Raw genomic sequence first — 27,282 nt, 5'->3', positions numbered from 1 at the left:
TGTAAGTCACAGAGAAGATCTTGTACACAGGTTTTATGTCACTTAAATTTAGTTGTGTTCATAAACTAGGTGTGTCTTTTTGGTCAGAGGAGAAGGTTGGGCACAGTATGACTACGGTTTCTATTTTAGACATCGGTCTTAGGATCCTCCAGAGTTACCGGTCTTTTTCTACATTGACTGCAAAGGAAGACAGATGGCTCATAACGTCTACCTTCATAAAGTTAGATAAAATGACATTTATCGTGTGTGTCCACCGTTTCTACCTACTTTGATGTACACAAGACTGGAGAACAGCATATTACAAGAGAATAGACGTGGGAATGGATGCTGGTAATATAAGGAAAGGGGTACAAGTGGAATAACAGAATAAGAATATACAGTGAGAAAAAGGAGGCAGAAGGAAAAAAACCAGAAGATAATGGAAAACCTGGGAGGAAGAGGGATAAAGAAAGCAGTATAGCAACGAAGGAGTAAATCTTATAGGTGTGAAAGCTTATGGAAGTGCCACTTTGAGAGTCTTACATTCCAGTGCCAGGGCCTGGCCTCTACTGTCCCCACAGCCTAAAGTTTAGCTCCCTGTGCTCAAGCCTGGTTCTCTGAAAGCTGTTTGATAAACCTTGACAGGCTTTGGAGCTCTTTCAGAAAAAGCTAGAAGCAGCCTTGGTTGGAGGTGCCCACTTCTTCACTTGGGAGCTGCTTTTTGTAGCTCTCAAGTGATCTTCATCTGAGCTATGCCGCGGTGGCAGCCATGTGCCCCATTGATCTGAATCCTGACCTTAACCTACAGACTTGATTCTGCAGGTTTGACCTTGGACCTGCCTCCTCACAATGCACTTGCCTTATAGAAAATAGAAATAGAAAATCAGAGCTCAAACATGCTTTTTATTCATCATTAACAGAAGCCTCTCAAAAGCATATGTCAGCTTACTTGACTCATGGAAACTGCTAACAAGGGTTAAATACCTAACTGCTTTTCTCCCTTTAATATCCTATTCTCCTGACTTCCTTAGGCAGGATACAGTATAACTAAATGGAGAGCAAGTACATACAAGTGAATCCTGGCATTAAAAGGTGCTAGATACAGAACATGACCATACTGGCAACATACAGCTTAGGAAATGTAAAGGAGGAAATCCAAATTCCTTTCATACGCCCCTGTAGTAAAACACTTCAGCTTTTACTCCTCAAGTAGAGAGTAAATGTCATGACCTAATAGTATGTCAGGGAAGTGAGCAACATAAAATTTGCTCGGCTGAAAAGGAAGAAGAAAAAGTATTCTTCAGTGTGCAAGTCCCCATCTCTCACTATTTAGGTGAGAGCGAATGATTTACGTTCACAATGCTCCTGACTTCTCTGTTGCAATAGACTTCTTGTTTTTCACATTGAAAATCTGGCCTATTCCTACTATGGAATATTTATAATTTTGCAATTCTTTGGTCCCATGTCATCAGAGGATATCTTTTTCTCTCTTTCAAGTAGTAAATACCAAGGCTATGGAGATACTAATAAGAAATCTGTATTTCAAGACTGACATTGCCATTCTGCTGAACTTCTGGTAAACAGTACATCTATATTTGACCTATGCATTATATTCTTCAAACACTTCACCTTTCATAAGGAATATGTATCTAATCTTGCCTCTGTTACTGGGGCTCAATTTGAGAGAACTTGTGGACGTACGTAAACAGAAAAAAGAGGAGGGCAGTCATGCTTCGTTGTCCCTTATATCTTTTTCATGACAACAGTTTAAAGAAACCTAGACAGACAAATACCTGCTCTTTCAGTACTCTTTTAAAGATACTGACCTGAGCAATATCCCTGTCAGATTCTTTACCTAGCATGAACTTCACTTTTATGCCACAAATGGACTAAGTGGTTCACAGGCACTGAAATACAGAGCCCTTCCTAATTCAGTGATCCTTGATCAAGGAAGTGTGAGTTTAACTAGGTGGAACTGGAGGTGGGATATAAGAACTTCCAGGGTACAGGATGCAGGAACGTTACATAGCTTGCAGGAAGCAGATACACTTTGTTGTGGTATGTTTTCAGGCTTGTTTGCCTCTTGCAGCATGCTCTGTATAAAGAGACAAGTGAATAGTTTGAACAAGCCTGTGGAAAAGGTCAAACAGCCTTTAGTTTCTGACAGAGCTTTTCCATATGGGCCTCATTTATGAGTAAGTGAGAAGAATGATTAGTATTTGCATGAAGTTGAAGATGAATGCAATTGCCAGTACAGTTTCAGTCCTTTCATGCTTTTCTTTGAGATGTGTAAGTGCTCAAATTTAAATGGCTTCTCTGTAGCTAAGTGAGATCAAGTGGCTGTAAAATCACTAAAAGCTGAATTCTAATTGTCCTCAAATATAAAATGATTAATTTTGAATTTATGTACTACATGAATCATCCGATTCAATGCAAGCATGACTTTGGCGAGCAGAATCTTAACAGGTACTGTTACCACTAAAGAAAGAACAGTTTGATGCAGCTAAATCAGCCAAAGAATTTGATTTTCCTTCAGCATCTCCTTCTTTCTGTGTGTGAGCTATTCCTGAATTCTGCAGGGACGTTGAAGTTCCTCTGCCTAATTCTTCCTCACCTTGCATTTTCCCAATGTTTAGTGTGCTGTTGCAGAAAAAGAAACATCTAACTGTTATGAAAAGAAAGTAAATTAAAATAAAGAGATCAAAGGCAGAGAGAATCGGAGTTATTTTTCATAATTATTTACCAGACAATTTAGGGGTATTATTTTTCAGCCTGTAGATTATTCGTGAATTACTGACTTTGGCTGTTTCACAAATTGTGTTTATCACGTTACTCACGTGGATGACATGTTTTCAGACTAATGCCCCAATAATCACAAAAACTTCAACATTTTCTTAAATTTATCTTTAGTCAGCAAATCACTTAAGGACATAAATTGAGCACATTAAATGCCATTTGAGAAATAATATTTCACCCTGTGTTCAAAACATAGTACCTGCTAACATGAGAAACTAAACAGAAAGTTTGCTGAATTATATTCTGGGCTACTGAAAGTTTGAAGCATAACAATGGCCAATAACTATTTAAAATTATGACTGTTGTCTGATCTTTATCACACAGAAATATGAGAATGGATATACAAACCAAACATTTTTGCAAACACTCCAGCCAGAAAAATATAAACAAGATAAAGTGAGCATTTGCATTATAACCACAGCTCTTGCAACACTGAACGGCTCTCAACATAACAAAACATACACATTTCTTTTTTTATATTATTTAGTTACATAGAAAGCTTTACTTATCTCTATTGTCTTTGAATGTTTTGTACTTTTCAGCAACCCTGAGCTAACAGTTCAGTTCAGTGTGATTTGTCTGTAAATATGCAATTAACACTTTACTAGTTATTTATATAAGACATCAAAACAGGAAAATGACACTGTGCTACATGGGGAGCAATTAGGCTGTCATTCTTACATTCAGAAAACTATGCCATGTTTACCCATAATCATTTGTAGGGAAAAATATTGCATGTTTCTGCGTAAGTAGTTTCTTAAAATAATTTGTTGAAAAAATGGAGATGCAATAAAAGATGCAAATAATCATATTATTACTACTACTACTACTACTTACTGGTCAGTTCTTCAAACAGATATGAATACAGCCTCAGAATGGCCATTAGGATCACTAAGAGGAAGAGCAGTAACCCCTAAATCCTCACACCACGTCCCACATCATTAATTCTGAGACCTGGACAAGCCCCTTCTGGATGCAAACTGTCAAAACCTCAACTGCTCCAGCTCCCTAGGCCAATAAGCAGTTTAGCTGTGACAGGGGAAGAAAAAAGAGAGGGATGCAATGAAGGTACCTCAGCGGACTGCAAGACAGACCTGTTTCCTTACCTCTGGAACAGTCCTCATCCTTGTCACTGAGCAGGCTTTGCTCCCGTCGTTGACACAGTTGTCAATTCTGTTTACTTGTTTACTATCAGTCTTATGTACCAAGACACACTCCGAAGTTCAGAGACAATCTCTTCTTCCCAGCTTGGCTGATTGCTGTGGGGAGGAGAAAAGAGAGGAAAAACTGTGAGAAAAACGCCCTTAAAGAAAATGGGAGGGAGGGAAATGGATACATTTCTGCAACTCTCCACCCACCTTCTCTTTCTAACACCTCCGCTTCTCATAAAACTATATTTTTTGTTCCCTTCTGCCTCTCCCTGTGACCCATGTGTCTTTGTGTCTTGTGGAGCTGCACTGAAAACTTTTTGAACAGAAGTATGTGATTCACTCTCCCCGCCCCAGCCTCTTCTCAACCGTTTGCTGCTTCTTTTGACTCCAACAGCCTTACTATCCTGCGCACCCAAGAAGCCTGTTTTAGTCTGATATTCTCGCAGCTACTAGCTTGTTTCAACCTGCTGCTCTGGGGCCTACACGCCTCTGCCTATTGCAAGATAGCGTGGGTTATGGATCCTAGTGCTCCTCCCCCTGCGAAAGAAAGGCCAATGTGCTGACTGTCTTTCTGCTCTCTCTCATCTGCATCCAAAAGTCCATTCAAGAGGTGAACACAAATCCCCTTCTGATTCTTTTTCTTTTGCATTGAGGCATAAAAGAAATCATTCATTACTGATTCTATTTACAGCTGTTCGTTGCTTCTCAGGTGGTGGTCAGCCTGTCTGTCTTTGCTTCCTTAAGGATGCATATTGGAAAGATTTGGGAGGGAAGTTTCTCTGCTTTGAGGACTGGGAACCAGAATCACTTGCCTGAGGCAATAAAAACTGAGTACTGGGCATTGGGAGTGGAGACCTTCTCAAGTGGCAGTTGGGAGCTGAGAGAGATGGTGGGGACCAGTTTGGTGTCAGCTTCCAAAATGACTGAAACAAACAAAATAAATACCAGGACAGAACTGCTTACCTCCCCACCTTGCTAGTCCCTCAGGGGAATATGATATCTTGATTCACTAGTATGAAGATAATTAGATATCTGTTCAAGTTGTTCAGAGCTTCACAAATCTTTGGACTCTCTCCTAAAGTCCAAATCTTCTTTCCACCTTCATCAATCTGATTTTTTCCCTATTCCTGTAGTGCTTGCATAATTTCTTAACATTTTTGATTATACTGCGACAACAGGATTCTTATATAGCCAAAACAAATTACTTACTCCCAGTTCTTTCTACCTCTTAGGTCACTGGTAGGTATATATTTCAACCTTTACCCAACAGCTCTAAATACTGCAAAAAAGGTCCTTTCACACTGCAAAAAAATGTCCTTGATGACCTTTTTTTCCTTGCAATACATCACTTCTCTTCAGCGTAACATCAGAATCCAATTTGCAAATACTTCTTGCATAAATGATTGAGACTCAACTTAGTGGAAGTAACACGACACTCTTTTGGTAGTCACAACTCTTGCATCACTGCGAGGAGCATTACTGTGGTCCATACTGTCCAACAGATAGGCGCTTTGTTCATTGTAGCCTAAGTTAATCTACAGCTAGTCAAATCACAAATCTTTGTGCAAATGGAGAAATGGGAATATGTAACAAAATTATTTGTTAGCCCTTATTATCCTTTGTTCCAACACAGCTTTAAGTCTTCCATGTGTTTCTGCCACATTTGCCTTCGAGCCTTTTCCACACTTCCCTACTTTACATCTTTTTTCTCACAATAGCTACAGTTCTAGTACTCTCTCACAAACGCTTTTCAGTAATTGCACTGACAGTACAGACAAACGAATGGTATGCAAATGCACGTAGTGACCTGACTAGGTTTAACTATAAGTGATCTCACAGTGGAGATATCTTTGTAAACTGACTGGACAAATTGTTCATGACAATACGCAGTTATTTATCTGTCTTTTCTATGTATCTGAACTCTTCCATCTTCATAGTTACAGCATCTAACAGCTCCCAAACTTTAAGTAACAAAGTTAATTTTACCTCTGTTTTCTCTAATGAACACTATCTAAGCTTTAAAATTTCACTGGGCAAAGAATTTATTGCCTTTTTGATTATAAAATGGCTATGATCATTTTAAACACAATGTGATTTAAACTAAAGCAAGTAATAAAACCTTGACTGAAGTATTCAGTTTTAAAATGAAACTTGAGAAGACCAAAAATATTTTGGTCAATATGCCAATGGGATATGATTAGAGTTAACATGGTTTCGTGAGCCAGTATCTTTTAAACACGTCCTCTTTGTCCTCTTGATTAAATACAAATTTACCACATAATTTGAAAAAATGTTACATTGATATTGCTACACCATATGGATTGACACACGCACACTACCCAGAAATAATTTGAATGCATATATATGGATGATTTTTTCCAGACCTTGTAAACTAATCAGGACACATCTTGAAAAGTAGTTGGATGACAACCTCGTTTTAAGTGAGCATAGAATGTTTCAGGAAATGAAACGCACATCACTTTCTCAGTAAAGAGCGTGGGTCTTTGAATTAGTACGTGTTTCAGTGGTCCTGTGATGCTGAGAAAGCTGTCTTGCAAGGTCTGGCATGGAGGTGTTGTTCCTTCTCCTAAGTCATCGCAGACCATAATAACATCATATACTGGATGTAGCAGACACTACTGTTGGTTTCCATTGGAAGAGTATGTTCCTGAGTAGCATTCTGCTGCAACAGAGTCTGTTAAATAATTCAGTAGGAAAGTTGAACTGTTATGGAGACAATCAAGTTGTTAAAACTTTTATTTATTCCAAAATTAACATCTCTCTTTGGAGAGAATGTGGATTTATTTCACATAGGTGCTCTGTCTGTCCTTGTGCTCTGAGATATCCAGGTATAAGAAATATTTTATCCAAAATTATGACCCACACTTCAGAAAAATCTGTTTGACTGTGGTCATTAGCTGAAACTGAGTAATTCACACACTGTAGTCATGTACCTTTCCACGCAGAATTTCTTGCATCTGTCAGAGTAAGGACAGAGCACATTTGCATCTGTCAGCAATAAGCCAGGGAAGCATATCTTACATTTTCCACACTACCAATTGGATATGGAAGTCTTCTTCAGGTTGTGTGCCACAGGACAGTGTAGTGTCTGTGTATGCATTTAAGCCTTGAAAAAGGTCTCCCTTGGAGGGGATTGCATGATGGCAGTGTGCCGTCAGAGGTGTTTATTGAATATACAGCCTATAGAGCTTTGGGGATCTTGTGAGCTGAATACATGAAGTATTTGCGTATACAAGAGTATGTGCTGTATACCTGCAGTTGTTTTTTCCTGCTAGCACATAAGTTTCTTTGAAGACGCCTTTATCAACTACCTAAAGTGAAGACAAAAAGTTTCCCTGTAAACTTTTTCTAACTACAGAGGCAGGAAGAGGGGTTGGGGTGTGTGTGAGGGGGAAACGTCACAAATAATCCTTATCAACTGATTCCCTTCTTATCTCTAAGGCACAGATGCCAGCTCTGCTCTCAAGTCGACAAATTAGTGAGAGGACCTCTGGCTTTTTTCTCTGTGACAGACACTTTCTCTTCTCTATACAGTGCACTAGTTCTTCCAAATGTAACACTGATCAGCCCATTGTAAAGAATACAGTGTTGGACATGCCTTCCAGCTGTCACACATGAAAATGTTTAATGGCAATTATCTTTTAGATACCTCTTAGATTTAAATAGATGTATGATGCAAAGAAATGTGGAATTATTAAGTGCATTGATGTGCATTTGACAGATGTTTTTGCAAGCTTTTCTTATAGTTTCAAGATGGTTAGGAATCTAAGCAGATTTCAGAAAATTATTTTCTTACTATCTGTCCTGAAGTGAAATTGAATTGGGACTTTGATCTTCTATACTGTGTGAATAGTAAACTCCCCTGCAACAGTCTGTTAGGGTGAAGTTTTGCTTCATAGATTGATATTCCAGCTTCAACCTTCCAAAAATATTTATATATCATAGACTGCACAAAAAAAGCCAGCTTTATGTAATTAAATAAATAAAGAGCATTAGAAAAGCATGATACAGCAATGTTAATGTCACCAGCCGTCTTGAAAACTCATGTGGAAAGGTTATCGCTTACAAAGAGACTGTACGTAGTTTTAAAAATAAATTTGTCTAACTCAAACTTTTCTGCCCCAAATGGTCACTGATGGTACTACCAGTGACCAGTGGGATTTGTGGATTAAAGTAACATGAAAGAAATTTTCATATTCTCATTTATATGAAAGACAGTTTGCCAAAGGTTAGTAATAATTTTGGTAACAATCAAAAGTACAAATTTGTTTTGAAAATGTCAGAACACTGTAGCGCTGTGCGAGCTTGTTATTTCACTAGAGAAGTTCAGAAAACTGGAGGCAGGATAACCCGAGAGCCATAATGGATGGGAGGACCAACAGAAGGATAAATTCATTTTAAACAGCCCATAATTGTAGCTGCCAGTCAGGCATCTAGCAGACTATTCTAACTGCTCCATGGGTGACAGAGAGATCCCTCAGGGGCAAAAATGCTCTCAGAGAGTCCTAGTCACATATGCAGACAGGAACTTTTCACTACCTTTTTTTCCACCAAATTCTTGCTTTCTCATCTACCTTCAGTCCATCAGTTACATAGAATCATAGGATGGTTTGGGTTGGAAAAGCCTTTTTAGAGATCATCTAGTTCCAACCCCGCTGCCATGGCCAGGGGCATCTTTCAGTAGATCAGGTTGTTTAAAGCCCCGTCCAGCCTGACTTGAACACTTCCAGGGATGGGGCATCCACAAATTCCCTGGGCAACCCCTTCTTCCAGGTTCTCTGGGCCACTTGTTCAATACCTTTATTCAGGAAAAAAGGACAGAAAAGTGGCTGATACTTCTAACCCCTAACATCAGTCAAAAGATTTTAGGTTCAGAAGAGAGAGGAAGAAGGGGAAAGGCCAAAGGTTGCAACCACAGACTAGCGCAATGTGTGGTAGTTCAGTTACCTGGTTGAATCAGTTCAAGATGATGAGAAAAAAAGGTGGGACAGCCTGACCTGTGTGGGTCCTTCAATCTGAAGATTCATCAATCCACCCAAAAGGAAGAGTATACTTGACTTGGAAGCCAAGTGGATGCAAGGTATGTGAATCAGGAAGTAGACAGGAAGGGTAGCCTTGATGACAGAAAAGAAAAGGGGTTGGTTTCAGCTGCTAGAGAAGAGAAGTCTGAGAATGAAGATAGGAAGGTAGAGAAGATAAGGCAAGAAAGCCAGGTGAAGGGGAAAGAATTAAAAGTAAGAATGGCAGGAGAAGACATTGAAGCTGAAACTACAAAACATCCACCTTATTTGCGTGAGTTTCCCTGGGCATAATCCTGACCTACATTAATGTCTTGTATTATTTCTTATGTTACTTTAGTATCTCATTTTATTGCTTCACTGGGCACAATCTCTAAGAATTAATAGGCTTAATTATAATATCACTTCAGGCTATTGTTAATGATTTTGTAGTTTGTTGTAGTTACTGTACTAGTGAGAACTTGATCTTTTTCTGTGCAACAGGGTAAACATTTATATTAAAAAAGATTTTTTGTAATTGTATATCTTTTTACATATTCAGACATTAACTGTGGAACCATCCCAAAACACCCATGAGGCATTGTTTTCCATTCAGAAAAGCAAGTCCTAGCCTCTGAAACTTTTATTTAAAATGAAGGAGGGCAAGAAAGAATAAAAACATAATCCCTGAATAAGCAGACACACTTAGCATGCCTCCTCAATAGCAGGCTGTGTGGCTGCTCAGAGGACAAAAGAGATGGTTGCCCCCATAAAATTTTTAGAAAGCTGAAAATGCAGTAGATAAAAATAAAAAAATATTGTGGTTCAAGCTATAGACAGAGAAACTAAATGAAGAAATATTCAAATGAAATGTCTGAGCCCAGGAGACTGCCAAAGGGCATCTGTTAAAATTGAGCCTGTAACAACTCTGTTCTTGCTTCTTCGCAGTGCACCACTTTCCAAAATACATCCTAGAAAACCATTTTCCACAGTTCTTTAAAGTACTGACTACCTACTTTGCCTTTTACAATTGCTTACAGGCTGATTTAAAAGGATATTTGCTCTAAAATTCAGTTCTGATTCTGAAAAATCAGTAGAACGAAAAATCCCCTTTCGTATTCAACATAATCAAAAGTGGTGAATTTAATAATATAAAATCTATGTGCTGTGTTTTACTGCATTAGCCCTAAAGAAACAATCTGAGATGAGAGGCAACCTTGTGTGAGATGTGCAGTTGTTCACTAATATCTACTTACGACAAACTCAGGCTAAATTCTGTGCTTGATGATAGTAAAATAGAACTAAGCCTTAGAACTTGAATGATAGGTGCTAACATGTGAGGTGAAAAGGGCCTTGAATTTCAGAGATTATGGGACTCACAAACAGAATCAATTATATTTCAGATGTAGATTAAATTCTCCTGATGCAGACTCACTTGAGTCATGACTGTTAAAATGCAATAGTCACTTGACCAAAACTCAGAGACTTGTGTCTCAACATGTATATTTTAAATGCAATGCCCCAACAAGAAATTACATGGAAGTATTGTGTTCACAGTTAATTAGAAACAGCAGGAATTCCATAGGCATTGGCAATGCTTTAGAAAGTGTTAGCAAGAACAGTGTTTCTCAATATTTTTTTGGATTGAAGTACATCCATGTTATTTACCATTAGTTACAGCTGTGGACCAGATATTGAAGTTTCATCAGTCATAAAAATCATAGAATCATAGAATGGTTAGAGTTGGAAGGGACCTTAAAGATCACCTAGTTCCAACCCCCCTGCCATGGGCAGGGACACCTTCCACTAGATGTCCTTCAAAGCCCCATCCAGCCTGGCCTTGAACACGTCCAGGTATGGGGCATCCACAACTTCCCTGGGCAACCTATTCCAGTGCCTCACCACTCTCACAGTAAAGAATTTTGTCCTAATATCTAAGCTAAATCAACCCTCTTTCAGTTTAAAACCATTACCCCCCATCAAAATTCTTCTCTTCTGTTCGGTCCCCAAATCTGCTGTCCCCATTTGTGGTTTAGATTGTACTTGATACGAAAGCTCTTCAAATAGAATCATAGAATCACCTAGGTTGGAAGGGTCCTTTCATATCATCTAGTCCAACCATCAAGCTAACTCTAACAAAAACCATCACTAAACCGTATCTCTAAGCACTATGTCTACCTGTCTTTTAAACACCTCCAGGGATGGTGACTCCACCACTTCCCTGGGCAGTCTGTTCCAGTGCTTGATAACCCTTTCAGTGAAGAAATTTTTCCTAATACTTTGCAATATCATAAATAATGCTTGTGAAATGCAAAGAGAACTGACATATTTTTTTCAAAAAAGAAAAGTGACCTCATGTCTCCTGGGCAGAACCCTCAATTTCCTTGCCCTGTATTTCCACCAAGTTTTCATTTTATGTCTTCTCTTCTAACCCTTTTCATCCTGTTCAGTATCTCTAGTTATTGCACTGTGTTTCAGTAGTTAAGGCCTATACTTAGGATGCTGGAGATTTCAAGTTCCACTGCTAACTTTGATCCTGACATGATATGTGGTATGATTCGATGATCTGCTAACTTAGCAGTGCATGTGTAAAAGGGAGTTGTTTCTATCTGCCCAGCAACAAAGCATGTTTTGAAATTTACTAAATAATTTCCTATGTGACTATGAGGTATTATTAAGTACCAAAGACCCCAGTACACAAAGTCAAAAGACAAACTGAACACCCTAATTAGCAGCAAAAGATTTTCTCCCAGACTGATGAAATAGAAACAAATGCATTTTTAGTAGGCCTCTATGAAGTTAGATGAGTAAGCTGTGCTTTCATTCACTTCTCTTCGCAAAGGCAGGATCAGCTTTCCTTGTGACATTCCTGCAACTTCTTGCTCAAACTCTTCTAAAAAGTTTGCTGTGAGAATACATGTGACTTTTTTTTTTCTCTTATAGTAAAAAGAATCTGACTTTGTCATTATGAAGCCTGTTGCTCCTTGGCCTCTCCATAACGGACATGGAGAAAAGCTTATTCCTGTATCTTCAGAGTTATTTTTTGCATATGTAAGCCCTTTTGCAGATTTCTTCTCTCTAAACTAAACAAGGCTGGTATTTTCTATTTTTACAAATGTTTTAAATTTTTGCAGTTCTGCAACACAACCTTAATAGTGCTACATAGAGCACTACAATGCCTTAATTTGTACAACAAAAAAAAAAATTGCTCTTTGTATCCCAGCATGCCACTTATCTTTTTTACAATTTTCTTCACAACTGTTGCTGTACCTACCAGATCCTTCTCTGCAGTTCTGTTAACTGACAGCTTCTTCCCTATCCATTATTTATGCCCATGTTTATTCATATCTATAAGCATTTGTCCACATTTTTTCAGTCTGCATCTCCAGTGTGTCAAGATAATTTTGAATTCTGAATCTGTCTTCCGAAAACTTTGCAGCCAGTCCAAGCCTGGTGTTACCTGCAGATTTAATAGTTCTCCAGTCACGAGAAAAATAAAAGTACCCCTGAATATTGGATGCAGTATTCCAGATACTGTCCTTAGAAGTGCTGAGGGAATCACTTCCCTTAATCTACTGGCTATGCTTCTGTTAAAACAGCCCAGGATACTGTACACTGTATACTGTGTCCTTACTGTCCCCTCCTGCCCTGTAGTGATGCTAACTTCCTGGCTCACCTTCCCTTATGGAACAGCTCCTCCTGCTGCTCCTTGACACACACATGACAATTGTAATCTATGCTTCATTGATAATTCCCCCTCTGGTTTTACCCCATGTCGTGTAGCTTTTGAAATGGATGTACTGATAGCAGCCTCTCAATAAAGAGCATATGAGGATATGTGCTTCGTTAGTTGTCTCCATGAAGATGGGGAGTTCAGGTTCAGCTACCGCCCATCTGATCTCCGTGATGTTCCCTGGGGAATACCGTTACAGGCCTCCAACTAGACTCTTCGCTGCTGATCACAGCCCTTCGAACTCTGCCGTTCAGCCAGTTCTCAGTCCACCTCACTGTTCACTCATCTAACCCACACTTCCTCAGCTTGCCCATGAGGCTGTTATGGGAGACAGTGTCAAAAACCACTTGTACTTCCTGCCACAGTAAAAATGACTGCAGTAATACACAGACAGCAATATGGCGGCAAACTAACTGCATTCCTTCATCAGCAAACACTGTTGGAAGACACATAGAAAAGATTGCTGGAGGTTTGAAGAAACAAGCATCAGTACAACTTGCACAGTGTGAGAGCCTTGCTATGCAGCTGGATGAAAGTACAGATGTTTCTAACATGTCTCAGCTTATGATATTTCCTAGATTCTCTTTTGATCATGAAATACATGAAGAACTACATTCTGTGAGCCACTAAAGGGAAGATCTACCAGAGAAGCTATATTCGCTACAGCAAATTACTTCTTTAATAAACATGTTTTATGGAAAAACTGCAAGTGTAATGACAGGTGGAGCAGCTGCCTTTTCTAAGAAAAGGATTGCGTGGTAAGGTTACGCAGACAGCACCACACCTGAAATTCAGTCACTGCATTGTCCGTAGGCAAGCTACTGCAGCAAAGAGATGGGAGCCAGACACGCACAAAGTGCTACAGGATGTCATCGACGTGGTTAATTTAATAAAAAACAAGACCTTGAAACAGTAGAAACTCTACAATACTTCATCATGAGATGGCAAGCGACCATGGAAATCTTTTGACCTTGGCTGGCTGCCAGGTGCCCACCAAGCCACTCTATACTGCTCCTCCGCAGCAGGAGAGGAGGAGAAGATACTGTGAAAAAGCCCATGGGTTGAAACAGGGAGATCACTTAGCAATTACCATCACAGGCAAAACAGACTCGACTGGGGGAAATTAACTTAATTTATTGCCAATCAATAACAGAGTAGGGTAGTGAGAAAGAAAGAACAAAACCAAAAACCTTTTCCCCCGACCCCCTCCTCTTCGTTCATGACTCTCCTACCTCCTCCCCTCTCCCCCCGCCCCCCCCAACCGTGCAGGAGGATGGGAAATGGGGATTGCAATCAGTTCATAGCACTTTGTCTCTGCCACTCCTTCCCACTCACAGTATTCCCTTGTTCCAATGTGGGCTCCCTCTCACGAAGTACAGTCCTTCAGGAACTGCTCCATCATGGATCCTCTCCACAGGGTGCGGTCCTCCAGGAACAGACTGCCTCAGCATGGGTCCCCCACAGACCACAGGTCACAGGTCCTGCCAGAAAACATGCTCCAGTGTGGGCTCCTCTCCACAGGTTGCAACTCCTGCCAGGAGCCTGCTCCAGTGTGGGATCTCCACAGGCTGCAACTTCCTTCAGGGCACATCCACCTGCTGTGGCATGGGCTCTCCACGGTCTGCAGGGTGGATATCTGCTCCAATGTGGTCCTTCCTCCATGGGCTGCAGGGGGACAACCAACATCACCATGGTCTTCTCCAGGCGCTGCAGGGGAATTCCTGCTCTGGTGCCTGGAGCGCCTCCTCCCCATCCTTCTTCACTGACCTTGGTATCTGCATAGCTGTTTCTCTCACATTTTCTCACTCCTCTCTCTCACAGCTGCTGTGCAGTGGTTTTAACCCTTTCTTAAACATGTCATCACAGAGGCACCGCCAGCATCACCAGTTGGCTCAGCCTTGGCCTGCGGTGCGTCCATTTTGGAGGTGACTGGAACTGGCTCTGTGTGACATGAGGGAAGCACCTGGTCTCTTCTCACAGAAGCCACCCATGCAGCCCCTCCCACTACCAAAACCTTGCCACATAAACCAAACACAGAATTACACAAACATTTGCTAGTTATCTTGTGGCAACGGGCTTAAAAGAGTTGTTGAATTTAAAGACCAGTTACACATTTTTCTTTTACAAAAAAGTGTTCTGAATTTTCTGACCTTTTTTATGACGACGAGCATCTGTCAGCAGCAGGTTACCTAGCAGTTATTTTCAAAAAAATAAACACACTTAAAGTATCCCTTCAACTTGAAAGTGACATCCTAACGGTGGGTGAGAAAGTAACTGCTTCTCAAAAGAAATTTGTGTTGTGGAGACTTTTGTGATTTTCCTGCCAAAAATGATGTGTGTCACCTACAGAAACTCTCATACATGTGCACTTACAAAATTTGAAAACAGAACTTGCTAATCTGTTTAAAAATCTTCCAAAGGAAGAGTTTCAGTGGCTTTTGAACCCATTTGTTAAAAATGCAACACCTTCTGATTAGTTTGCAAGAACAACTGATTGACATCAGGGAAGATGGGCATTTACTAGCTGAATTTCAACAGAAACTTTTGCATAAGTGGTGGATGGGATTGACAAATGAGCATCATGATTTGGTCAGTGCAGCCAACAATATACATCTTCCATTTGGATTTATGTATGAGCCAACAATATACTTCCATTTGGGCTTCTGTATCTGTGTGAGATATGCAATCACATTTCTCTGACTAAAAATAATTATTAATAATATTTTTAGTGTGAACAAGAAAAGGCGTTGTACCATTAATAAAATAAAATAAAAATTATTTTTAAAATATTGTTAATTCATCTTTAATCCCTTTTTTCATTTCTGGTCTTGCGTGTGTTTTATAATGTACATAATAAGTGCATTATAGAAGAGGCCATGGTAATTATTTCTCATGAACTCAGAAGTGATAATTGTGCAATCCAGGGAGAGGTTTAGGCATCAGATATAAAATACAAATATGGGCATGTAAAGTGGGACATCAGACACCAGAGTTCAAAACTGTAGTTGTAAAAACAATTCAGCTGCTGCATAACCCCAGACATGTCTGTATTTCCTAGCGTTAGGATGTCGGTATGTCATCTGGTCTGTCACCTCTTCCTCTGCCAGTGCAACGGAAAGCATCTGGTTTCCCAGTGATCATTGAGCAGACCCAAAGGAAGAAAAGGAAAGAAAATGCCCAAGTCTCTCTCAATGGAGTGAAAGAGATGTAGATACTTTCGCATCCAGCGTATTGTTCACCTTGAAGTACCTTTTCAAGGTAGAGAGAGATTTCTGTTCTTCTTGGTAATGTCACTTTCAAATAATTTCTGAAATTATAAGGCCTTTTTGCCATGGGAAATGAGGCAGGGACCCTGTGTCTTTCTCTTCTACTTTATAGCAGTCAGGTCATTTAACTGAAAGTTGGAAGGCTTGGACAGATTCTCTTCTGACCTATCCCCCAGACCACTCTGCTCCAGCATGGTGGGTGAATAAAAAGAGGGACAAGAAGTGGGCTGGCAGCAGTCAAATCAAAGAAACAATGCAGTAGATCAGATCCACATCATGACGTGATGATCAGCAAGAGCAAATTGTGTGCTTGCTTCATAAATTACCTGGTAGGAGTGAGTTGCCAATCAGTGTAAACTGTACTTTTCTTTTCAGTTGGCTTTGGTGTGATTAGTCCTTAAAGGTGTAGTTAGGCTGCTGGCCACAGAACTTTAATGCTTAGGGGCTAGCTCTTCTGACGGGTCAATACATCAAAAAAACCCACCACAGATTCAGTGGTGGGGGGAGAAGAAGGAAAAAAAAAAAGGCTGTAAAGCAAGTGCACTAAGGTTCCCTGATGGATGGGATGCTCTCCTTAGATAACACTAAATATTCCATTACAAGTCCATAAGTGGAGTTGAACCAAGCTCTGAATCCTTTGTTTTGTTAGGAAAAATCAAGCATATAGTAGCCAGGCTGTGAATGTCTTTTCTGCAAACTTCAGACCCACAGTGAGAACGCTGGTGAAACAGTTGCAGGAGCGAGGGAAGAAGAATATTAACTGCTTGATGGTCAGATGTGGAAATCAGATCAGGCTCCTCAAACATGTTTAAGAGACTTCAGGCATTTGTGTACAAAATGTAGTTCATTGTGTATTTTCTGAAAAAGTTTAGTATTTCTTGCACTTTCTGATGTTGAAACAATCTTTCTCTCCCCCCAGATAGGGGTATGGGGCTCAATCCTAGCATGAGGGAGAATACACACATCTGAAACTCTTCTCCATCTTTACATACATAAATTCAGAGGGTTCTGTGCAAACTGGACTACAACATTTTTTAAAATGTGTCTGAGCCCCTTAAATGCAAATCCTTTCTCTGAATTGCAAAGACTGTAATTGAATCTTTATCCTGTTTGCATGCTTAGAGAAAGCATCTGAGCTATTAATAACCCCCCAAAAATGTAAAACAACATAATATTAAATTACTTATTATGATACTTCTTCCTCTGAGATAAATAGGTGAGCATGTGCTGATAACAGCTAGTTGGGATTGGCATTGACCTGCAAATTTGAGGCTTTCAGGAGCCCATGAAAAGCCAAGTAAAAATTGTGATTTTTTGAGTTGCTATGTTCACAGTATTTTACCTCCTGTTTCTAACAATTGCTATAATTGAATCCATAGCAGGACTTCTAGGAAATGGAATTATCTTGACTGTCAGTTCAACTAGCTGCATCAGGAGCAAAATATTGTCCTCATATGATATGATTATGATCTTTCTGAGTTTATCCAGATTCTTTTTGCAGTCCTGGCTGATGTTGGATTTATTCCTAAGTCTGTTTTGCGAAGGCTCCTATTATCAAGAAAATTTGTTTGTAATTTTCAAGACAGTTTTTGTGTTTCTGAGCTACTCCAGCCTCTGGTTTGCTGCCTGGCTTAGTGTCTTCTATTGTATCAAGGTTGCTAGTTTTACTCAGTCTATCTTCATCTGGCTGAAGCAAAGAATTTCCAGTCTCATGCCCTGGATGCTGATAGCATCATCTCTTTTCTCCTTTGCAACCTCGCTTCCTTTCGCCTGGGATGTCTACAACGTACAAGACAACATCACTGCTCCTTTAACCATGACAAACTCTTCAGAAAGGAGAGTCACAATGAAAGACAGGGTTTTTCTACTGATTCTTCTCTGTAATGCTGGTATAGCTTTGCCTTTAATACTGTTTGCTTTTTCGAGTGTCCTGCTGATTAGGTCTCTGTCAATACACACCAGAGAGATGAAAAACAATGCAACTGACTTCCGGGATCCCAGCTTAGAGGCCCATATTGGTGCCATCAAGTCAGTCTTTTCCTTCCTTATCTTCTATGTTACATATTTTATTTCTTTGGTTCTCATTTTATACAGCATTTTTTTACCTTTTAGCATTGGGGAAATCATATGTATAGCTGTAATGGCTGCCTGCCCTGCAGGACACTCTATGGTCTTAATCTGGAGCAACCCCAAATTTCGAGAGGCGCCAGCTAGGCTTTTGCACCACGCAAACTGCCATGTCAGAACTAGATACATATAAAAGATGCAGGGCTAGCCTGGACTTTCTAGTTTAGATCCAAACTAATTAAATTGAAGTCACCAGAGGTACAAAATAATAGAAGCACAAATGAGTGGATTGTGGCCCTGACCTGGAATCATGAAGAAGCTGGGAATTTGCTTCACTTGGATGTGATCCTTGTAATGAAGATTTCTGTAAGTTCTCTTCTGTTTTAAAAGACAGTTGCCTGCAGAATAGAAGTACTGTACCTGCTGTACTTTCTTCAGAAATCATCACCATTTCTCAAAGACAGCAGAAAAACAAGGCCAAGACTCAAGATAATAAGGTAATCAATTGAAAAGGTTTAAGTTACAAATCAGACTCTCATCAAACTAAGAGAACAGACCTGCTTAAGCACAGGCACGCTCAATTCAATGAAGCCTGGAGGCTGTTTCTGGTTAGTACAAGCACACAATGAGGATGCTAAGTAATACCCAAGAATTTGGTAATTTCTTACTGATCATTTTTGACTGCTTGTTGATTCTCTAAGTTGAAAAATATTTTTTGATTCTAAAAGCATCTTTAAGATTCAAGCATGATCCAGTAAAGAATGACACAGCCTTTTGAGCTTCATGGTATTGCTGAACTAGTAATCAGTGTCTGCATTACCAACAAAAAGACACACTGGAAGACTCTCCAAAATCCTGTGATTAGAGCTAACAGGAAAAAGATTTTCCTTATATGAGACTTTTCTGAAGAATTAATTAAAAGGTTAATATTTCAGGTTTTGTTATGGAGAATATATTCCTCAAATCAGAGGCATGGATTTGTGTAATTTAAATATTGTCAAATATATTTAAATTACTAAATTATTAAAATTAATTAATTAATTAATTAGCATTATTGAGAAAATAGTTCACCAGTGTTTACATATATGGCTTGAAACGCTCTTTAAAAGTTTCTAGAAATCGCACTTCTCCATGATGTGTCTCAATTTTGACAAGCTGTCCCCTGTAATTTTTTCTACACAGGAATTCCTTCAACTTTGGAAATAAATTAAAATTTCCTCAGCAAAACTCAGCACATTACTGTTACATTAGGACTGGAACTTTATGATCCTTTTCAGTTGCAGTGGGAGCTTACATTCTTTTAAAGTGATCATCACTGAAATATATATGGCTTGAGCCTTGTGTTGACTAAATGCATTCTGATTTAAAATATCTGGTTTTGATGTTGTCACAGTCAATCTGTTTGAAGCAATGTATCTGTTTAAACTGAGTTTGTGCCAGAATTGCTTTTTTAAAAAGATTTAAAAATACCAAGTTAAAGAATTTTTTCTGTTGGAGTCTTTCTTCCCATTATGACATACACTGTTCCAGAGGTGACAGCAGTGGCTTGCAGAAGAATTTTGTATGACGTTTAACAGACACGGGGAAAACTCAGGACGTGGCAATAACACCATGACAAGGCATTTTCACCATCTGTGAAAAATGGTGAGAGATTTGATCTATCTTCTCTATGGTGTCCCCTCGCTGGCCTTAGGGAAAAAAATCTCAGATCTGTCTGACCACAGGAACAAGCAAGACACATGGGGTCTGGTCAACCCATAAAACATATTTTTTCCTGCTCCAGGGTGAGCTATAAGGTATGTGGCTGCTCAGCAGGGATACCCTGAACAGGGTATCACATAAGTTGGTTTACGTTATATTATGTCTTCTCTATTTCCCCCCTCATGAGTAAACAACCTAACCACGTTCCTCAGTGGACATGAGATTTGAAAGAGGTTCCTGTGTTATTTTTCAGACTCTTTAAGTGGGTCTTCCCTCCAAAGCTTTCTTTGCATAGAGCTAAATGAAAAAGTTACCTGTGCATCAACATGCATTTTGGAATCTAAGAGGGAAATTAGACAGAAACACTGGAAGTGACCCCTTACAGGGTCAGTCTTCTGGTAGACCTTTCTGTAACTGACCAGCTAACTAACTTGGCATACTGATAAAAATATCTTTAAAATGAGTTTTATAAACAGTCTACTAAACCCTTGTTGTTCCATTTGATAAATTATTAAATAAGATCGTTAAACATTTGTTCTGGTGAAAAAAAACCAACCCATGTACTGGTAGGAAAACAATAGTTGCTAGAGTTATGATTCTTTGATGTAATGCACCTTATCTGATAGTAGGCATTTTTCTCTTTTCTCTGTTTTGTTTGTAAGCTGGGAGTTGGTTTGAGTCCCCCATCTTAAACTTACGAGTTTGCAAGCTGAAGAAAGTTTGAAATTCATCTTATCAGACCCTTCTAAAACATTTCAACTATTTCCACACACACCAATGCTACTTAGAGATACTGGCAGCTCTATTTAAAATCTGGTATGATAAATCAACTCAGGAAAAAAGCAAATTCAAAGCTCATCCTGTTCTAACACTAGCAGAATGAAATGATACAAATCATGTTTTCTTGTAGCAATTTTCATTGAGGATCCAGAAAAAAAAAATACAAGATTTTCTAGAAAAGTGCTCAAACATAGCATAAAACAAAGATGCCAGTATTTGAAACAAAGCTCTTTTCCACTAAAGAGACTTTTCTGGATTTCTGTAATTTACCAGTTTTACTAGAAGCCTTTCTTTGTGCCTGAGCAGCAAATTCCTTGTAAACTCTATGTGATGGGATTCCTGTTCCCTGAAGGAGAAGTACTATAAAATTGCAACATTATGACCGTATTTTAACAAAGTGTATTGTCTTTAGATTCCTTTGTATTGGACAGACAGAAAATTAGTTCCATTATACTGCATGGGTCTGTGGACTATCAGATACTGATGAAGCCATACACAGAAAAGGCCCCGAACAAAATGTTTACCGGTTCACAGTCAGAACTTCAGGTTTGTGACAATATCAATATATTGTATAAAAGTAGCCTGCAGATGACTGGTAAATCATAAAATCCTTCGTAATGATAAAAAATAATCAATGAGAAATTCAGAGGAAAAAGGACAACAGCCCTCATTTGTTTTCTGAATCAGAGTCTGGCCTCTTTTCCAAGTAATGAAACAGTAATTTGATTCTAGTCATTAGCTCAAGGCAAGAAATGCAAAGATGTGCTATGTAATTGATAGATCACTACGGGATCATTCTCTGATTTGCATACCGGTAAGCACAGCTGGAATTTTCCTAACTGAAATTCTAGAAAACATGCTATGGATTCTACTTTCAATGCACATCAGAATGGGATTTTAAGAAATAGGAAAACCTGTCAATGGTACACAGATACAGCTCATTCCTCACAGACCTTCCTGAAACGAACACTGCACGTGCACACCAACATATACCTGCACATGCACACACTGGCAAGCAGGCGTCTTGTATGATGGTTCCTCATACTTTTGCATGTGCGCATAAAAATGGACGGCAGGACTTCCACATTAAGCTGGATAGCAACTTAAAGCAAAATATACATCTTTTAAAAGGGCATAGTTTCTTCATTACACTTCATTTTCTTTCATCTTCATGTGGCTTAATTTGTGGACATATGGAAATGCAACTGTTAGTCATGCCTAAACCAGCATATCTGATATGGCAGGTTACAAATGTCTTCCACAAGTCCAATTTTGCTGTTTATTTAAGCCAATTCACTGAGCTCTCTTTGTGTCCACCCTCTTACTTAAGCAGGGATACCTCTTAGAACAGTATCTTTGTTGCACAAAGGGGAGTTAAAACAGTGATGCCTACACTTAGCATTTGAAATATTTCCCTCTGTCCTATGAAATGGAATTCTTTTCTTTCCTTTTTGTCACCTGGAACGCTACACTAAGCTCAGAGAAGAAAAATGGGATTGCTGTTACTTTCAGGTTGTTGCGAAGATATGTGTTGTATGAATCTAAATTACAGCATGGACAGAAATTCCAGTTTATTGTGATAATATATATGTGTTTGTAAAATCCCAGGAGCCGTTAAGATCAGTTCCTCCAAAACGGAAGACATTTCTGCTGAAAGGATTTGTCATCAAAACACAGTTTGTCGAAACAGAATCACAGTAAGGCTACATCTGCAAGTATATCTTACATTCATATGGATTCCTACATCACTTATTTTAAAGGGCAGAAAAAGACACCTGAATAGAAAACCTCATCTTTCCCAGAAAAAAATGCTCATTTTAAAACATCTCAGCTTCTGTGTGTCTTTGCATTTTTGTGTGTGTTTGTGAAAAGCTGTCCTGAAAGTACGTATTTGCCAAACCCATTTTCTGCAGAAATCACTTTTGTAAGGCTTCTAAATTTAAACTTCTTCATTGGTATACAGACACTGAGGTTTGAAAAGCTGAAGTGACAGACATCAGCCTTAATGGTATAAGAGCTACCAAATTTTTTTCCAACATTGTTTGATCAAAGACTAAGAAGATGCCACTGTATAAGAATAAGGCACGAAGTAACTTACACTCTCTAAAGTGGGGAAAGAGTTGAAAGGGAAGACAAACATGACACATACTCAGTGCAGGACAGAGAAAAACTAAAGGAAAAAAGTAGACTGTTGTAAGACTGGTTATGAGTACAGGAGGCTAGCAATATGAGGGGAATTAATTAATTAATTGGTGGGACTTTCCTTAATCATCTGTACCGGCTTTTTCTCACCATCTGAGCACATGTTTCTTCACCATTTTTGTTGGAGGTCACCACAGTTTTCAACTCCTGGACAGGCAAGATCATCAGAGTCTTCACTGCTTGACACATTCCTTCCAACCAGGGGCAGGAGCAGAAGGACACGTTATACAAATAGCCGATATCATTTCTCAATGGGTTGTATCTTTTATGGCAAAACTTGGTCATCATATGGAAGTAAAGCAGAGGGGACAGCATGCTCAGACATATTTCAGTTGCTAGAAGAACAATATAGACTTTCTCAGGAAGAAAGAAAGTAAGAGAAGGACATTGAATTATAGAAGAATTTCACATACATATGGATTTTCCCTGCAAATTTGAAAACAATTAAGACTATTTTTGAAGGAAGCCACAGTTTTTGTGCCTAATATTTTTTAGCAGGGTAGCTTAGTCTTGTAGTTACACCAGAAATGAGGCAGAATTTTGGATAATTCTGTGCTCATTAAACACAAATGTGTCTCAAGGGTTTGGTGGGTGACTTGAAACTCCATACATACTTTTCTATGTACCCAATACTTTAATGAATGAGTAAGTGTAAGGTAATCCTTCAAATTGTTTCGAAACGCCTTTGTGCGGTTATCATATAATTGTATAATTATTTGGTTTGAATGTAAGTTTTTAGCGTAAATGGTATTATAGTTTCACACTATATACACTGTATTTACATACCGTTTCAGACATTTTTTTAGATAATTTCCTAAATTTGAATAATTCTAGCTTTTGCATTTGCAAGGAAATTTTTATGATTAAATAAAAGTAAACTGTGCTTAGTCCTGTAATTTTTTTCATCAAATAATACCATGTTATGGATTAAAGTGTTCTGCATCTCACATCCAAGATTACAGGCATATGGTATCTGTGGATGGATTTTTTGCAGGCTGTTTTTTCACAGTTTCCTGACAACAGTGACTTTGAGAATTTTGAAAATAAAATGACTGTTGTAACTGCTGTTATCTGGTGTGGTTCATCTTTACTAACGGGTTAATCAAAACACTTATGAACTGTGGTACACGCCTGCTCCCTGATCACAGTAAGAACTCACAGATACCAGGGCTACAGGTACTACAGATAGCTACGTATTTAGGAGAAGGCTACAGAGGAATTAACTTGAGAAGCAGTAACACCAGTCTCACGTGTGGGCATCATTATGCAAGTAGGTTTGATATTCTTGAGAAGTAACTTTTCTCTGATTATTGTTGCACTTCTTTATATTTTTGTGACTTGCCAACAACAACTCATCCTAAACAAGGGTAGTGTCAAATATAAAGTCATTGTCACTCTGTTAGGAGCAACAACCATGCTATTTCTGCAAGCCAGAAGAGGACTTAAACCTTACTATTTCCTTCACATAACATGTTGTAAGAAAGCCAGATTTGAAACAGAAGTCCGAAAAACACTGGAAGAAACTCCTAAAATTTTCTAGATCTCTCATTGCTTATCTTTGAAGTTTATTTGCGCCTAGAGCTTCAGTTCTGCAAGCACCAAGAAGCAGTCTACACTATTTCTGACTCAAATTCTGGTGAATAAAAAACAACACCTAGGTAAAGCAGCACATACATTTGCCATGCGTTATGTTTGCCCTGCCCACATGAAGTGTGAATCAATAGAGTTGAGCAGCTTCAAAGATTTAATACCAGCCACCTTATATTCGTGAAGAGTTAGTAGGAGAGGAACATGGCTCTCCTCCCTTTCCTTGCCTACTGTCTAGAAAACTTCTTCAAGGAAAAGAGCCTGGACTGAGTGTCTTATGAAACCTGATAACATGCAAACAGACATACCAGCAAGAGGTTATTAGGCTGTAAGCATGAAGGGGCTTGGGCAAGTAGGAGGTTCTCTCCACTCACTTGGTTGAGATGCTTCCTAGTATAAGACTAATGGCACACAACAGAGAAACTGCCTGCCACTTACCATAGTAAGTGTCCTGAACTAAGAAGCAAAGTCCTTGTTTCCAGTTCCTTTTCTATCCATGGATTATTAGATTTAGATGAAATGTTTGTTGGACAAAAACCCAGTAGAAATGGGGGAAAAAAACCCAGATGCAATCCTACACGTAGGAGCTGAAGTGTCTTCCTGGGAATCTGATGTCATGCTCGGGTTTGGGCTACACACCCTCGGCCTACATTTTTCTATAGAACAGTCTTAGGTGTTCTTTGTTTGTACATGGGTTATCAGTTCCCTATGGGGACCCTATCCCTTTGCTTTACCAAATCAATTTCATACAACCTCCAGAGACTTGGTTACTGATATTAGCTAAGTCAGCTTAATTCTAGGTGTATGATATTCAATTTTTCTTCTGTAGAGTGTTAGGCTGCAGTTACAAATCAGAAGCATTTTGACTGGCACATCTTGCAAATGAATTCCTGATTTTTTTATTGCCTGTTCTTTCTGGGTACAGGATGGAATTGTACAGAAAGATGATACACAGGTTAAACATAGAAAGATTTAAATGATCCAAACAGGATATGCAAACAGCCAGTCACCGTAGTTTGCATTCTTATGATTACTGATTGGACTTTTACAATCAAAACATTCTTTCCTGAGATAAGAGAAATGTCTTTGGGACTTTCTGGGAGATCCACAACTTCGTCTTTATCTGAGTATGTATTGTAAGAGCAGTACTATCATCCTGATTTTAGTTTGATTAATATCTATATACAGATGGTACTTGTGAAAGGCGATAAATAATTTTAAGGCAGCATCTTGAAAATATGCCTAATATATGTTGTATAAAAATATAAAAACCTCTAAAGATCAGTCAAAAGGGACTAATCATACTTGATGCTCAAATTTTCAGTGCTGAAATTATTTCCTTGAAAAGATATAGGCATTCTTCTATTCTCCAAACTTGAAAATGTAACAATTCAATCAGACATACATAACCGGAGCATTTAAAACTCTTGAATAGATTTTCTGCTTCTGTATATCAATACATGCGACATCAGGGTTATTGCAAATTCTACTTTCCTTGACAGAAGATTATGTCATGGAGAAACCCAGATCACAAACGGTATTTACTTTAATGTCTTTTATTAATTAAGCTGCTATTTTATTAGAATACATTTTTCATTAGTAGATAGCTATTCACACAGTACAGACACTTAACTCCTTACACAGTTCCCTCTCTCTCTCTGTCTCACACACACGCACACACACCCCCCTCTATAAATGCTCACTCATAGTAACCTGGTCAGAGTAATGGCTGAGACCAACCCCAGCTGTTTATTCAACAGCTGTGCAACAGTAGCTTTTAGGTCAGTGCTCAGAAAATTCCTAAAGAGATCCTTTATCTCATCAAGTATATATATATATACACACATATATGTGTACATACGTATACCTATATTTGTATATCATCTTCTCCTCTTTTTATAGAACAGCTATCGCCACCTCGGTTGACAAAAATTTTTGTGCTTTTGCTGATTTTCTTACATTTAGGGGGAGTTTGTAGCCTAATTTGGCATTTTTTTGGTGTGCCACCATGTAGATGCAGATGAAGGTGGTCATGGTTTCTTTCTCCCTTTAAGCCTCTCTGACACTTTATGGAGGGTCATAAGTCAAATCTGAGATCTACTGAAGGAGTGATTGTTTCTTTCAAGTGTTTGGTGACATGTTGCCTAACAATAACATTCTAGAAGTTCAAGAGTACGTGCTAATTCAGAGTTTCCATATTGTAAACCTCAGAACTATTTTTTTAGCCTTTTTAAGGATCAAGAACCCTGAGACACAGCTAAGTTCATAGGATAGGTATACTTCAGATTAATAAGTAAAAATCTGTTAAGGATATCTGACTAACAGCTATACAAATAGACAGAAAGCAATGAGCGGAAAATCAAAACTCAGTCTAATCCCTCTGAATCAGCTACTCCTAAAACCACTGAAGAGTACTAATTTAGTAATTATCCCTGTTGTAAAACACTCAGTGGTGATTCAGTTCTCTTTGGAATGCAATGCAAGTGAAGACAGACTACTGCATAAAGGAGTACAGAGGTTAAAATGGGGAGCTTGGGGGAAGAGGAGAATTTTGGGATTAAACAATGGAATTTTGGGAATGTAGAGGAAGAATTAAGGGACGTTTACAGGGAATAGGGAGGATCATCTTATGGAGGAAATTGGAGAAATTGGGAAAGGGGAGTATAAAGGATGCCATTGCATATAAGCAGTAAACTTGTCTGATCATTACAGACTGTCCTGTCTTCTTATTAAGTTCTAACTGTTTTCATGTGAGTATGCTCTCTCTTTCTTCTGCGTGTGTGGTCTGCCAGCAAACTTCAAGCTTGACTCTCTAGTGAGTGAGAAGTTCATGAGCTAGGTACTGGAGAATCCGAGGGTCCAGAAGCCAGCTACCAGAAAGACCCACTGGTTTTTGTTGGAAAATTTCTGACGGCCACTTCTCAGAAAGCATTTGGACCCACGAGAGAGTAACAAAATGTACAACTAGCTTTTGGAAGTTTTTGACAAACACATTCATAAAG

The 27,282-nt window shown here is 38.9% G+C and overlaps 2 protein-coding genes across 14 annotated transcripts in view; one reads left to right on the top strand and one right to left on the bottom strand.

The window, feature by feature from the left end:
• Window positions 1-4,420, bottom strand: part of KEL (Kell metallo-endopeptidase (Kell blood group)) — a 33,331-nt gene extending 28,911 nt beyond the window's left edge. For 10 of the 13 annotated variants that reach the window (XR_008465661.1, XR_008465662.1, XR_008465679.1 and 7 more), the window contains exons 1-2: window positions 4,134-4,420; window positions 3,882-4,034 (exon numbers count right to left, since the gene is read on the bottom strand). Coding sequence is in view for 9 of the 13 variants with exons in the window: in XM_054196661.1 (XP_054052636.1) it covers window positions 3,882-3,899 (18 nt within the window). In the remaining 4 variants the exon portion in view is untranslated. The remainder of the gene's footprint in view (window positions 1-3,881; window positions 4,035-4,133) is intronic. The other 3 variants (XM_054196625.1, XM_054196632.1, XM_054196687.1) reach the window with 1 other exon arrangement.
• A 12,847-nt stretch (window positions 4,421-17,267) lies between these two features.
• LOC128918318 (taste receptor type 2 member 40-like) lies at window positions 17,268-18,203 on the top strand. Its single transcript, XM_054222394.1, has one exon. It carries the CDS (start codon window positions 17,268-17,270, stop codon window positions 18,201-18,203), a length of 936 nt encoding a protein of 311 aa, XP_054078369.1.
• Window positions 18,204-27,282: the final 9,079 nt, after the last annotated feature.

This window comes from Rissa tridactyla, chromosome 1, assembly GCF_028500815.1.
Source record: "Rissa tridactyla isolate bRisTri1 chromosome 1, bRisTri1.patW.cur.20221130, whole genome shotgun sequence".
Lineage (NCBI taxonomy): Eukaryota > Metazoa > Chordata > Aves > Charadriiformes > Laridae > Rissa > Rissa tridactyla.
Note: the sequence above shows the minus strand (reverse complement) of the source record. Positions and strands in the feature narration are given on the sequence as shown.